The following is a 14,743-nucleotide window of genomic DNA, read 5'->3' on the forward strand; positions in this document are numbered from 1 at the left end:
TATGTCTAAGTCAAAAAGAAACGGGACAAAACTCTCTGTCACAGGGCCAGAATAAATTGTAATGTGCGGCCTGCTAATTTTAGTACTTATGTGCGCGGCTTGATTTCCCACCTATCAACGCATGCCACATGTTAATAGGATCTTTGGATTCAAACCATCAATTCAGGCCTGCACCCACACGTAAAATTGTGTAAAGTAGATTTGATATCTATAGGAGCTGAAAGAACATTGAATTATTATATGTACCCAGAAGAGCACGACAACCCGCTGTGTATGGAGCACAAAACTGGAGCACAAAACTGGAAGCCGAGGCACCGTAGAAGAGGGATGAGAACCGGATTTGAATGGCTGATAAATAACTGCACAAAATTAATCAATGCTCGTGATGCCAACTGCATGCAGAGCAGCCACTTGCAAAGGTATATACCACACATCATCAGGCATTAATGCATGAGAGAGGCTTCACCTCGCCTCATTTCCGGAAGTCGCCTCACCAATTATCTAACCATTCCGCCTTGTTTTTAGAAGCTGCACTTATGCGGGAAATGAGATGGAATGAGAAAGAATTTGCCAAGGGACGGGCGAATTCTACTAGAGCTCCGTGTCTACTCTTGTTATAAATAGCAAGCTGTATCAGATTAGTTCCATCTTTCAGTTATATTTTCCAAACACTCTCCTTCGTATTTAAGAAACCCTGCCTCCTGTTGTGACTTTGGATCGTCATAGCTTCTAGTGTTCAAGAAACTTTGGCCTTCAGCGGTGGTGATTACCGCGGACTGTGGCCCTTCGAAAGTGACCATGGCCGAGAGTCGACATGAGCTGAGATCGAAGCTTCGGAACGTGATGAAGCGTGTAGCTGAACGCCCGTTCGATTCACCTATGGAGAAGGACCGTCGCAAATTGCGCTATTTGCGGTTAGCATTGAGCGGAGATCAGTTGTTTAAGGACGGTGCGACATGCGATTGTGGCGGACGGTTGGGCTGTTGGCCATGTGAAGATAATGGCAATGGAAACAGGAACAGACAATATGTCAAATGCGATTCGTGTTCGTTTCTATGCGCAAATGACCTGGACCATTGCTATGTCGGGAATCCTCTTTGTGGCTGTGGCTTTCCTAGCCGCACACAGCATCAGCGTTTTGGATCTCATCATCGCAACGTGTGCGCATTCGAAAGGGGTAAATGCTGGGTCGTTTTGAGACGGTCTCCAGTCTACCGTCATCGGAGGTCGAGTCGGCGTTGGTGAAAGGTGTACCAAATTGATGGACTAAGCAGGAATCTGGTTGTATTGATCCTGGTGGATTTATTAATTCTGACTGGTGTGCCTACTCCAAGACTATTCAGTCTTTCGGAAATCTATATATTTATCGCACCTTGATTCATTAAGATAAACTAGGTGAAATGTAGAGATGTGGTCAATCTAAGGGGAAAATACACTTATTCTGCCAATTGGGGGTTTATGTAATTCTTTTCCTGTAGCCGGGCAACTATATGAAATTCTTCTTGCGTATAAAGAGGGTTACTTAAGATAGACTTTGGTATATGTAACTTGGAATCTTCTAGCAGAAGAACTCCATCTCAGATAAGGTAGATTCTCTAGCGGATAGTGACAGAGCTTTTAGCATTATCTTTGGAATAGGAATGCTTTATACCACTGAACATTTAAAGGTGGGATATAATATCTATAAAAATACTATCTTCTATACAATACACAGTTCAAGGGTTTCCAGCTCCGTGTTAGGATTGGTATAGTGTTATTTTATCACGGGGTGCTAAATCAATCAAAGAGTGCAGGCGGTGACACCGCTTTTCGGAAGAACTGTACCCGGAACATCAATCACACTCAGATGATCTTCGTTCGGACCAGAAATCTCAACTCGCAAAATGTGCTTAGAGAACATGGGGAATACGTCATCTTTGGAGCGGGAGACTCCCATGAGGGCGTGCACCTAGCGATAGAAATCAGTACTGCCTTTGAAAACTTATAGTCTGTTCACTGACTTCCGCCATTAAAACAGAAAAAGAGTCTTTGTCCAGAGTTTGTATATCTTTCCATTTCCATCTCTTCAGATTCGACGCATTTGTATCTTCTGTACTAGAATCGGGAATAATCGAAGCTGTGATAGTTCTCGATTCGCATTGAGTTCGGCGAAATGTGATTTGATTTGCAATACTCGTACATAGGCCGCTGTCTCGAGCGAATGCCAATCTAGTAAGGCCCTCTAGCACAGAGCTTTTACCGCTTGACTGGTCCCCAACAACAACCAGTTGAGGGAGATCAATGTAATCCCCCACGTTACAGGCAAAATGGCCTGTCAATTTTCTCAAGCAATACCGGGTCTGCTAGCCCATGGTCGTGATCGGAAGCGTGGATCACCATGATGTGGCTTTGTTAAGCGGTTATTTCGCTGTACTCGATATTTCTCTGAAGCGAGACAGATGTCCAATCCACTTCTTATAGTTACAACTTCAGTAACTTACTGAATTCTTCATTACGTAATCTTAATATAAGACAGATTGTCCTTCTGCATCAACTCATGACTTCATGATTGAAACCTTGGTACGTCACATTACAACTTACCGGCCATGCAAAGTAAGCCGACTTGTAGGCATCGCATAGTGCTTAGGTTACATTCAAGTATTGCATCTCAGCCGACTTATTTTGGTTGATGGACGCTGGACTCGTAGTCAACGGCCTAGAGCTGTCTGCCTCACTTATGCGATCGTTACATTTGGGTTTCGAGGAACAGTATGATAATGATGATGATGGTATTGGTGGTGGTGGTGGTGGTGTTTCATACGCTGCGCCCTCGCTTTAGATAATATGCAGGTATCCACTTTAACTCTATATACATCTTTTCACCGTAAATTATTAGTTTTCCTGACCAATTTAGAGCCTCGCTGAGGCCTATAGACCAGTGCCTGGGGTTTTGTTTGACCGTTCTCGTAGCACGCAACTTCAAGATCTCTGTAGTGGCTCCGCGAAGTTCAGAAATGCCCCGAGAACGCTCCTGTCTAACGAAACATCTTGTAGCCTATTTTCCTATCTTGGCTTACCCCTCTTAGCATATCTGATAGTTTTTTAAGCACACCTCCAATCTCCCGCCGCAGTTTCTAACGTATAGCGCTGAGCTGGGGAAGTCACTTTATATGTGTATTATTATTTCTGTAGCCCCGCATTGGCATTTCTCGTCTTACCGGAAGCCCCGTTGTTTAGCATGCGTTGCAAGCTATAAATAGCCCGTGCAGGGTTGTATAAGTATATATACTAGATTCTGCAGAAGCAAACTGTACAGACGGCGAGACCTGCTGGATGGCAGGCCTCAGTCGATCTGGCGTAGGTGCCCTCCCTTTTTTGAGGTCCTTAATTCTTATTCCCATTCTTAGTAGATCTTGCTGCTTATGTATCTTTTTAAGAGGCAATGTTTAAAAAGAGTGTTTCTTCTTATACCCACTGTATTCTGAGCCAGCCGGTCGGCTGCATCGTTTTCAGTTTTCTTTCTAGCAGCGGCCCGGCACCCATTCCAGTCGCAGTGGATTTCCTCGTACGTTCAGCTCGGCAGTAAAAGCCTGGATAATACACTGGCCTGAGATTAATTCCATAAGTTGTAGATCAACTGTAGTCCAGCCATACTACAGTATCACCGAGGATTGTTGCTGGTTCTTGATTTGTGACTGTGTTCTTTTCGTTATTCCGTACTAGCTGGAAAACGGGTCCGATAGCACAGTAGATTGCCATTAACTCAGCTGCGTAGACTGACCAATACTTTATTGATACGATACTGATTTGTCACAATCTGATAATGCGCTCATTACAGTTAAAGGCTACCGCTGCCTTGACTTACTGATTTTCCTTTCTTGATGCATCTACTATGAGCTGTTTCTTCTATAGTCTTGGTATCGCAAGTAGGTGACGTCAATCTAGTGTCTCAATGCCTCGACCTGGACCCTTGCCTGTGTATATCATTATCATAGAAAATGTGTATATAGTCACCTGGCATGAAGGCAACGTGCCTCATTCTTATAGTATCAATGCCTCGCCAAACAGTTGGACGAGTAACAAAATCGATTTGCGTTGGCTCGCACACCACATTATTCTCCTTGGGAACCTGTGTTAATCACAAATTTCGTGATACAGAGTCGAAACTGATGAACCACTAGAAAACTTCAGGCAGCTCCATCTCTGCCTTCCTGCACATGATATTGAGCGAGATGCCGATGCTCAACGCACCGCAGCTAATTTAGTTCGTGAGATCCAGCAGGCTCTTACTTGTGTCTATTGTATACTGTACGAGCATGGAAACTTGGTCATTGAGTGTAGACACCCCAGGGTGGCTGATTCTATTGTCTAGGCGATAGTGCGAAAAAGCGCCTCCGAGCACTTGGGCTGCGACATAATATCTCGGGGTTCCATAGATTCCAGCTGAAAAATCCTTGTTTCATCTAGACGAGATTCAAGCAACGGGCAAAGTAAATGAGAGGCTGCATCACCACATGTTCTTAACCACTGACCCTGAGATTCTTCGAGCAAATTGACGAAGTCACGGAAAATTTCGTCTTTGGGATTTATTAGCCTGGAATCATGTCAGTGTTGGAGTCATTCTAGACCGCCTTGTTCCACACTGACATATTATCTGTTACCTCAATATTCATAGCCGGGGCGACCATCAGACCAAGTATCCATCGACCGAACTTGTTCGTGAGCATGTAGAGTCGCTGTCCCAACTTCCAATACCGCATAAAAATAGTGCGTTCGTTATCGCTGACGCGACTGCTATGGTTTAGTTCCATCAGCGACTCCTTCATTGCTTGTACCACTTGTGAATCAGCTCTTTTGCCAGGATTCCCTGGGCGCCGTTCTGGACGTACAAAATCCGCCGATGTCTTGTTAACAAATCCCGTGCTAGACTGAGTCCGGGTTCCTCCACACTGCTCAAATAAATCGAGAACATGATACCAGCGGAGCAATTGGAAAAGTATTTTCTTTTGGCCCAGTCTTTTTATCAGGTCGTATCGCTGCCGCTTGGTGATATTCTGAGCCAGGTGGAATGAATCAATTGTTTTCTCCACTCTTTCGCAGATAATTGTCTCTCTCAAGGCTATCACTGATCGGGGGCCAGCAATTGTTATCAAGATCATCACAAGTCCCCCTAGAGTTTCCTTTTCAAGCTTGCAGGCTCTATTCACTATGCTGGGAGAGAAGTAAACCTTTTCAGGAGGCTGTACATTGTGTAGAGCACAATTTTCTCTCTCTTTTGACAGAATTTCCTCAGCCTCTTGGGACTGCAGAACTGAAAATTTCGTGCTCTTGGCCTTACGCCCTCGTTTCGGTAGATGCGCCACTGTGATGCTTTCGTCGTCACTGGACAAACCTCTCCGACGATGTGTCACCGGTGTGCCGCCTTGCATCAATGAAGTTGTACTATGGCCATCGATTGCAGGTGTTAACTCAATCTCTGCATCATTTTCAAATCCATTCGCGTGATTTTCATCTTCCATTAACAATAAGTCGTCTCTCAGAAAGTCTGAGATGTTGAATTTATCAGTCATATTATCTGTCGCCTCTGTAACGATAGGAGCCGTTGTTTCGACTTGGTGTTCTAGTAATCTGTGCAACATTGGCGAAATCGAAGATCTTTCGAAAGACTCATTGCTCAAAAGTATACTAGGATCGATCACACCACTTTCCTGAGCAAGTATAATTCTGGGCACACTAGAGAGTGCTTCTATAGTATCAATTGGAATAGCAGGCAGTTCTCCAAAAATTCTGTCGTCACTGGGCCGAGAGAAGATCCTGAGTTGATAAAGTCAATATACGTAGGACGGTACTATGATAGAATACTTGCCGTAAGATGACGATTATCGTGGTCTTGATGCTCCAGGTATCAAGGAATACAGCTGCTATGATAGCATTTATGGCTTTACGGAAAACCTCTGGCGAATTGGGGTCAGTGCGCTCGTTATATTCTATGCACTCATCGATACCGGCCCGCTTCGCCACAAAATGATAATTTTTCTTGTCAAGAAAACCCTTTCTCAGGTTTGCAGTACATTCTAGACTGTTGTAAGTGAGTCTACTCTAGGTGGCCAGGTTTGAAATCGGCTTACCTCTGCTTCCGTCGACCAAAAATACTATTATGGCAAGGACGGAGTCCACCAAAGATGCTCCAAGTTGAGATAGTCTTCTGTTCCCGTCATAGTTGCTGGGGTCTGCACCAGCAGAAGTGCAAGCAAGGTAGACCAATCTTTTAAGCACAAAGGTATGACCTATGATCTTTTCGAGCTTATGCATTTTCATATCCCGAGATGTAGCCATGTTGATTCACCGTGGGTGTAGAAATTGAGCCGTCTTTCCTAAATTTAGGAAGAAGTAGGTGTAGAAGATCTCTGAGCTTATAACCACAGATCAATATATCCAGCGATTGAGCATCTGAAGACTGGAATATTCAGAGCCATACTGCTATCGCAGAAGACTCAGGCTTACCACATTTATAGAAAGGATGTCGACTACCCAGCTCTACAAGAGAGATACGATGGGAAGTATATGGAGATATGCACCTTCACTGAGTTTGCAGCGACGAGCATAATGTGGCTGAAGGCCTAGTGTCTGGAATTCAACCCTCAGTAACAAAAGATCGCTGTGTATGCATAACGACAAAAAAAGGCCAGGATCTGCAGGCTCGAAAAGTACATTACAATAAGTCAGTAAGAGGTAAGCAAAACTTTCTTTCTGGCACTTCACAACGACCTATAAGCGACCAATGTGGATTTTTTCCCTTATACGTCAACCACCGAAAGACTAAAAAGTACTAGACAGCCGGCCGACGTGTTTGCGACATTTATGATCAAATGAGAATCTAGTCAGGGAAGACTACATCCATATACTAATTCGAGTACAATGGGTAGTATGAAGTACCACGGCATCTAGGACTCTTTGCAGTGCCACTCAATCCGATATTCTCAAAGAAGATAATCGTGGAACGAAACTCGCCTACAGTCACGGTCAGCATGTGTGAGAGATAGGCACCCCTAAGCCAACATGCCAGCTCATTAGTTGTTGTACTCTGCACGGTAACTTACGTATTCGACGATTACAGTACCGGTGGGGAGCGGGGCAGCCGATTGTACTAATCTGAAATGCCGTGGGAATAATCCTTTCCGCGTGAAAGAAGCCTCAAGAAGCGTCGTCCAAGAGACTCGGCCGTTCTTCCGACTCAACTCCCTTGCCTCCTTCAGATTGAATTACACGCAATCCACACTGCCAACAAAATTATCCTGCCGACAAAGGTTCCTCGGGCTTCTTAACCCGCTTTCACAAAGTCTTGGATAGCAAGGGTTTTTATGAGTGAACTAATCCCTGACTTAATTTCTTGGCCACATTTGCATTCGAAGTGATCTAGTCACAATTGACTGATAGCGATTAAAATCGGTCAACTCGTTCGTGTCCAATCAGGACGGAAAGGCCAATGTGTGTTCGTCGTACATCAACGCCATTTTTATTCTGGTGATTAGAATAATAGAAGCACCTAACTTCCTATTATGGCCACCGCCTTGGCATCCAATGGCAATAAGTAACAGTTTTGTTATTCTCGGCCTCGTGATCAAAAGCTCAAGATCGTTACTTATGTGGCACACAGCACAGTAAAAACTTACCGACTAGCCCCTAGGGACCTGTCTCAGCTCTATACAGTACGTTTGGCCCATGACTCTAGCTTCATTAGTAGGAATATAAAGCACTGCGCTACTCGAGAACTGGCTACGGACGGGTGGGATGACCTGTGAAGATCTTTCTTTCCTGGTTTGTTTCCACAAAAAGCGGATTTCGCAGACTTTTTTTGAAACTAGGAATTCAGAAATATAAGCAGCATCAATCCAGATCATGTGCTTAGTCAGAGCGGAATTCAAGAGTTGATCGATAAAGTTCCACTACGATCACCTATCCATGTGGTACAAAATACCAAGTATGTTAACCTCCTTTACTAGGTGACGGAGACTACTGTAGGTGTGGGGTAATCTGTTGGGAAGCAGAAAAGAGCCGGATAAACAAAACTCAATGTCTAAATGGTTTTGACAAATGTGATTGGCAACTGGGCGAATAGCAATAATCATATGTGATATTATACCAATTTCCCCGAAGCAGACATTATTGATTACCATTATTTAAAGTCATGATTGTCCTCAAACTCAAACTGTTAGGATCTATTAGTGGGTATTATTAACCCATTAAAAACAATTGCATTGATTTTATTATTTCTGATTTGTAACCGATACAAAGGTTGATAATAATTTAAACTATTTCTACCAAGTGCAAGCCTCGTGAAGCCATTATTTAGAAATATGGTTTTAAAATATTCCGAGCTTATTGCCTCAAAAAGGAAGTTAAGAAACCGTGGCTCTTTAACATCCCGAATAAGAATAGCGTGGCGCAGTTTATCTGGTGCCTATCTAAGAATAAAGCAGCTCAGCCCGCAAACTTCCTCAGTAAGAAGAGGTTTTGCTTATTGTTAAAAGACATCAAAAACGGCTCAAGCTATTGCCTTGCACTCAAAAGCGGCGCAGTGAAGTTACCAGGCTTGTTTGTGCGGTCGCCCGTTGTGTTCGGCTGTAGGACAGTCAGGGTTAGCCTTGGTCCTTGGCTGCCAGCCCGGACGTGTTTTGATCTTTGGATTCGCAGCTAAGGATTGCAGCTGAGTGTCTACAGTCAACAGCCAAGATAATAAACGCAATATCCCCCAGGACTGGTCCTGCTACGCACAATGGCTTTCAATCAACGGCCATGATAGTCACCTGATCATCGGTCCAGGCTGTGCAAGGTAACAATCCGTAATATTTACAGACGTGGGCTATGGGGCGGCTGTCATGTTGAGCAAGAGTTGTAATTTTTTATACACAAAGTAACATTATTGTTATCTTTCCGTGTATTGGCCTGAACAGATTTGTTAATTTTTGTACCTCTCCGCTGCCAAGAATTTCGCTTCAATCAACATTTTCGTAGCTCAAATCGATATGATTACATGGAAAAACTGGGATTGCCACCAGAAAGGTCAGATCTTGCAAAAATGTTGTTCCTACTCATCTCTGATGTGTTGGCCAAGGATCTTGGCGTCAAAGTAGTCGACAGCGGCTTTCCTATTAGTATACAAAATCCCTTTAATCCAGCACCTGAACAAATTATTTCTTGTCTTCAAGAGAGCCGTGATATAAAAGATTAAATCACCTTTGCTTTGATTGTTTTCAGACAGCAATCAACCTGAGGATCGGAGTCAATGGTGCTCGAATGTGCAGGTACCTGGTGGTCGTTTCATCCTACAGGGCATTTCATGTCACTGGGATGGGTATTACCTAGCCATTTTGAGGACTACCCAGCACCTCGAGTATTTCATTGCTGATGGAGAGTCGGATCTTTGGATAACGTCGATAAATTCTGGACACCAATATCGCTGCACATACCACATGTGATGCATGATCTGGTTACAGTACTATCGCTACCCCTCCTGTTTCGGTTTTTCCTCCTTCATTTTGGCTTATATGATGATATCAATGGCTTATGAATCGGATATCGTCACAATAATCAAGTTGTACTATGCTTTGGTGAAGCGGAATAGCATCCCAGCATCTCCATGCTTTGGCGAGCGCTCTTTGTCTGAACTTGCAATATATTACTACAATCATACTTATGGAGACAGTTATGGTATGTACTTAGAAGTGAAGTAACAGCCACTCAAATGGAGAGAAGTTGAGTGAGGTGCTACCAACTTCGGTCTAGTGGCACTTCAAGAGCAAGGGATACGCTTAACCAAATATGGCCACGTCCAATTCCGTTCTTATTTCCCCGGCCATGTCCTCCACCTCAGCGAGCAGCCCGCACATTTCTTCATCCTCCTCATTCAATTCAGCGTCGCCCAAAAAGAGCAGACCATATGCTAAAATGATGCCCTTCAAGATCGATACAACTACCCTCCTCTATATCATGTTGGTTGTGGTAAGATAGTGAAAATCCAACCTGGTTATGACCTCCGTTGATAAACTTCGCCACTAGGGCGGGGCCATCTCCTTGATCCTTGGAGCGTGAGTTATCGCATTCTTCATCACATCTCTAGCCAGCGTGTAGTAAAAGAGAATGATGAGTAACAGACTTCTCGCGGAATAGGCTATCTTGGGCTCGCACTGCCGCTCTGCTTCTTCCTTTACCGACATGGGTTCCAGCCACCGCGACACTCATATCCCCGATCATAGTACTCACACTGATAGCCACGCGAGTGTTTTTCCAGCAGTCAAACTATGAGACTCCTCGCAATTGTTGGTGGAGCACAGTATCCGGTATACTCAATCAGATTCAGACCATCATATCGACCATCGTTGCCACAGTAGCGCTAGCGTACATCTTCCCTGACAGTATTCTCTCATGTAACCTAGACCAACAGTGGCAGGCATTCTTTCAGTCGAAGAATTCGCACGCTATCCGATCAATCCAAGATGAGTTCCGATGCTGTGGTCTTCGAAGTCTTCACGATAGGGCATGGCCCTTCAAGGACCGGAACCATGGGGACAATGCATGTGAACTGCAGCTAGGATATCAGAGGAGTTGCTTCGCTCCTTGGAGAGAGCACCAGCAGAGTACTTCTTGGCTGGTTTTCGCAGCGGCTGTTTTTGTTTTCGCGGCCAAGGTAGGTTTACCATCACACCGACGTTTATGAAGTAGTGGCTAATATGTGGCAACTCTACATAGATCGCTCTCATTCGGCTTTCCGGCCGTCGAATAAGTTGGGTGAGTAGGCAATCTGCCAGCAGGAGGCCTGATTACCAGCGGATTTCACACCCAGCAGTGCAGGACGAAGAGGACACCCAGAACGGTGCCCACGGGGAGGCGCAGAGGACATTCTTACCCCAGTCAAACCCCGAATATAGGGATAACTGGGAGGTAGATTAAGTTCCGGCGTGTGCGCAGCCTCTTGTTGTTTTATTTCTCGCTTTCTTCATTGTTTCAGGGCATCGGCGTGCGCAACGCGCGTCACCAATTGATGATGAAGTGGCGAAGTATGAGAGGCTGTATGCTGGGCGTTATGATGTCTTTATGGGCCTCTTTGAGCTCAAACTTGAATGAGGCGGCCAGAACCAGCTACGACGGAACCTAGATGTGGCTGGAGGAGCAAGATTTCAATGTTTATTTAGTTATTGTGCCGACACAATCGGAAATGATTAAATTAGTTATCTACCCGTGGCTGGAGACCACCCTCCTCCCATTTAATTCACGTGCAACGGGACGGGTAGTCAGTTAGCTCCACCGCTGACAAAAGCGGATAAGCTCCTCCACCAAGCCTCAGCCCAGAGCAAACCATGTTCAAACCATTGGCTCCTTTGTGCACAAGCAAACTACGTAAAAATTGCCCCCGGAAACGATTACGTCTGTTTGTGGCCTCGGCAGCCACGTTTCAACTGTGCTCAAATATATATTATATCCCATTCTCAAAACCTTCCAGTAGTACCAAGACTAAGTATAATTTCGGTCAGACATTAAAGAAACCAATAAGCAAAGTCGGAAAACTCCGAAAAGTGGATCATATGGTGCATTAATAGAAATCATAACGGGTCTGAATAGCTGACTATGCCCCTTCTTCACAATTTGTATGGGCTCAAATACATGACTAATCTCGGGGGATATACAGAATCCCCTGTCTCCCGGTAGCCACCTGTCCTGCTGCTTTGTCAAGCCCGAAAGGACTCATCTGATTTTTTCCCGGGAGCGGCAACAATCTCATAACCTTGAAGCTTGGCTGGCCCTGCCTTGATACCACTTGGAGGGGTATCAACTCAGCCAAATTTTGCAGTGCGCTGCAGAGTGCCGGTCCCTTTTTGAGTAGGAGCTGAGCGGTTTTCGGAGGTTTCCTGTTCGACATCGACGGGAATGGCTTTGGTCCATTGGGAATAGAGGTCGTCGGGGAGCATCTTCTTTCTCTCGACTTCCTTGATCACAAGTTTATCTTTCAGAAAATCGTACCGAATAGTTGAACTGCCACCCCAACTTCTTGTTACTCGAAGGATGCAATTTATGAGAGCGACAAGTTCCCTGATAACATCTTGGTGGGCTTGCTCCCAGTCTTTCAGTTCAGCAGTTATATCTTCTATTTTTGGTGTTGAGAATATCCCACGTTGATGATAAGCGCGGGCAAGCTTGGGCGTCTGAGAAATCCAGAGCTGAGGAGCAACCTCTGACAGCTCTAGAGGTTTGTGAACAACTTGTGTTTTAATCTCCAAGGTTGATTCCCGGGGCACTGCCCGACCTTCTCTCTTGATGGTCAATTTAGATTGAACGGAGGTCTCGTCCGTGGTGTTGCTTTCTGGTGATAGAGACAAGGACTGCAAAATGTTTGCAAGGTTGTCTCCTGTCGACTCATCTTTCTCCACAACGGACTTCCAATCTTCAACAAATCCGTCAGTCTCATGGCGCACGAGAAATCTCAGACCACCCAGTTGGTATGAAACTATGCGGTGGTGCCCAGTGCTGTCTCGAACTTGATTGATAGTGTATGCTTTCTCAAACTCATGACCAAAGCCCCTGAATTCGCCTGGCCCAATCACTTCAAAAGTAGCGGTCTCAGCACGACAAAATATCGCAGTTTCAGCGGCCATTTCCACTTGGATGGTGAATGCATCGAGACCATTCTTGTTCAAAGTGGGCTTGATAAAAGAAAGAAGCTTACGAATGTTGTTTCGGTCGGTAATGACGTCGATTGAGTTTATGTTGAACAATGGATGCTCGATGAATAGGGAGCGAAATAACGGTTCTAGGGGACTATCAGGATGACGAGCAGCATTTTGAGCAATATAAACAAGGCCGCTATCCTTCTTCACCCGTCGGGTTCCCTGTGGAGCAGACCACCGAGCTGGACTGCCTGGGACAGCGATAGTGGGCGTTGTTGCTTCGATCCAATTATATGAAGCCAGATGCTTCACATCCGTAATGATTGCTTTGGCGGGTCCAGTACAATCAAGATCGATTCGAGAGATTTCCACGAGCTGTTCAGAGGTATCTGGCATCTTCCTGATCTAGTAGCCCAAGAATATAAGGTATAAGACGATGGGTTTGCCTGAGTATTGGAGGAGAGATGTAACCGCGGAAGAAGCCCCATTATCTTCAAATCCACTTCGAGAACTAATTAAGCACCCAGAACCATTGATCTCTTGGCAGCCTTCCAGCACTGGCCGACAAGGCTTATGTCATGAGTGGAATATTATAGAGTAGTTGTACGTAATCCACAGCGAATCATTATCGTAAAATAATCTGTTTCTGCTCGTATTAAGTCATTGCAAACCAATCTCAGCCCGGGAGGAGTTCCAGCCATCTCTTGCTTTGCGAGTTGCAGATCTGTTGCAAGCCAAGCAAGTCACATTTGAACACGATTTGAGCAGTTGCAAGCCGCCTTACATTGCATGTTGTCATAATTTTTGTCATGATATTGTGACGTATCATAAGCGAGCTAAATCTGGAGATAGGTATTCCCATTGAAGGATTCTGTGTGTTGCAGTAATCGCCAATGAAATTGCCAAATGAGTGCAGCTTCTCTTCGTCACCACCTACCCAATTTGTTTGAGGTCAAGGTGGTTGAGGGAATGCTATTACAGCTACTGTCCATTCTCGGTCTACTACTTTGATCAGATTTAATGAACCTTTTCTGGAGGAATAGAGTACCACCCAATTGTGCTTTCTACAAAGGCTAGAGGGAGATGGTGGTGATGAAATGTTAATGAAACCCCCCCGAAAGCACTCTGGCTAGACATTATTTCAGCCAGCTTGCAAGGACAAGGTGTACCTCCGCTCCAATCCGAGCTCTCGGGTCAGGCCGGACCGCCCGAAAACAGATCATGGTCTAAGCTGTTGTCTCGAGTTGGGCGGATTCAACCTATTTCTAGGGTATGGGCAAAGAGAAGGTGGGATTATACAGTGGTAGTGCAAAAGTTTGAAACTATTTCACAATCACCGTCAGACAACAAAGATGTATATAATCCTACGATGCTCACCGCATTCCGGCCAAGGCTAGATCCTAGGTCTCGCTCCCAGCGAGACTCCCTAGCCCGTCGACAAAGGCAAAAAGGCCGACCAGAACGGCAATGTCAAGCACCATCGCTGCTTCTTATTTCAGACCATGCCTCTAGACAGACTGCAGACGTGCTGTACACCTCTTTCCTTCATCTTGAGGCGAACAAACTAATCCAGACCGGCAGTTGAGTTAACTTGTGTTCCACTGCAGCCTGGCTTGGGGTTATGTATATGTATGTAGCTTGTCTCATATATGACTGTTTCGCAGCTACTCCATTCTCCACTTTGGAGTACCATCAGTTTCCTGGATGCTGCATGCACCATGCCTGCTTTCCACATAGAGTACAACTCACGCTTCGCAACTTTGCTACCTTATTCCACTTGGCCGCGTTGCAGGGTCTTACGTCGGCTTCCGCATGGACTTCGTGACGAAAATTTACAGGTGAATTCATACGAAAGCCTCTAACAGTGATATACAAGCGATCTCGAAAATCCGCTTGACCAGAACCGTATGTTAAGTAATATCCAGCCCCACGGCTTAGGCCTTAGCGTATTCCATTTATTGGGGTGACCGCGTAAATAAGGGCCGCCGCATGAGCCATCTTGGAAGGTAATCAATGATTTACTTTGGATCCTGTGATATGTCATTCAAGTTGATGAGACTTCAGTATTGGCTCCATTTTAATTTTGACAGTCATGGACGTAC

The 14,743-nt window shown here is 45.1% G+C and overlaps 5 protein-coding genes across 5 annotated transcripts; 2 read left to right on the forward strand and 3 right to left on the reverse strand.

Annotated features, from left to right (window-relative positions):
* Positions 1 to 622: 622 nt before the first annotated feature.
* Positions 623 to 1,445, forward strand: BO86DRAFT_120635 (uncharacterized protein). Its single transcript, XM_025666008.1, has one exon. The coding sequence runs from the start codon at positions 799 to 801 to the stop codon at positions 1,243 to 1,245; it is 447 nt and encodes a 148-aa protein (XP_025526722.1). The 5' UTR covers positions 623 to 798; the 3' UTR covers positions 1,246 to 1,445.
* Positions 1,446 to 1,780: 335 nt separating this feature from the next.
* BO86DRAFT_400508 (uncharacterized protein) lies at positions 1,781 to 2,009 on the reverse strand (the record flags this gene model as incomplete). The annotated part of the gene is made up of 2 exons (XM_025673708.1): positions 1,781 to 1,948; positions 2,001 to 2,009. 2 exons carry the CDS (start codon positions 2,007 to 2,009, stop codon positions 1,781 to 1,783), a joined length of 177 nt encoding a protein of 58 aa, XP_025526723.1.
* A 2,338-nt stretch (positions 2,010 to 4,347) lies between these two features.
* Positions 4,348 to 6,315, reverse strand: BO86DRAFT_419751 (uncharacterized protein; the record flags this gene model as incomplete). Its single annotated transcript, XM_025675144.1, has 4 exons — positions 4,348 to 4,573; positions 4,627 to 5,793; positions 5,846 to 6,053; positions 6,108 to 6,315. 4 exons carry the CDS (start codon positions 6,313 to 6,315, stop codon positions 4,348 to 4,350), a joined length of 1,809 nt encoding a protein of 602 aa, XP_025526724.1.
* Positions 6,316 to 9,847: 3,532 nt separating this feature from the next.
* BO86DRAFT_340748 (uncharacterized protein) lies at positions 9,848 to 11,177 on the forward strand. The gene is made up of 4 exons (XM_025669061.1): positions 9,848 to 9,981; positions 10,039 to 10,067; positions 10,150 to 10,666; positions 10,729 to 11,177. Exons 1-4 carry the CDS (start codon positions 9,928 to 9,930, stop codon positions 10,927 to 10,929), a joined length of 801 nt encoding a protein of 266 aa, XP_025526725.1. The 5' UTR covers positions 9,848 to 9,927; the 3' UTR covers positions 10,930 to 11,177.
* Positions 11,178 to 11,686: 509 nt separating this feature from the next.
* BO86DRAFT_432487 (geranylgeranyl pyrophosphate synthetase) lies at positions 11,687 to 13,037 on the reverse strand (the record flags this gene model as incomplete). The annotated part of the gene is made up of 1 exon (XM_025675804.1): positions 11,687 to 13,037. The coding sequence occupies one exon, from the start codon at positions 13,035 to 13,037 to the stop codon at positions 11,811 to 11,813; it is 1,227 nt and encodes a 408-aa protein (XP_025526726.1). The 3' UTR covers positions 11,687 to 11,810.
* Between the last annotated feature and the right edge of the window lie 1,706 nt (positions 13,038 to 14,743).

This window comes from Aspergillus japonicus, assembly GCF_003184785.1.
Source record: "Aspergillus japonicus CBS 114.51 unplaced genomic scaffold BO86scaffold_31, whole genome shotgun sequence".
Classification (NCBI taxonomy): domain Eukaryota; kingdom Fungi; phylum Ascomycota; class Eurotiomycetes; order Eurotiales; family Aspergillaceae; genus Aspergillus; species Aspergillus japonicus.

Coding starts and splice junctions, on each gene's coding strand:
- BO86DRAFT_120635 (XM_025666008.1), top strand. CDS start 799: ATGGCCGAGAGTCGACATGAGCTGAGATCGAAGCTTCGGAACGTGATG.
- BO86DRAFT_340748 (XM_025669061.1), top strand. CDS start 9,928: ATGATGCCCTTCAAGATCGATACAACTACCCTCCTCTATATCATGTTG. Junction 10,068..10,149: donor ATCTCCTTGATCCTTGGAGC/GTGAGTTATCGC, acceptor CTCGCGGAATAG/GCTATCTTGGGCTCGCACTG. Junction 10,667..10,728: donor TTTTTGTTTTCGCGGCCAAG/GTAGGTTTACCA, acceptor AACTCTACATAG/ATCGCTCTCATTCGGCTTTC.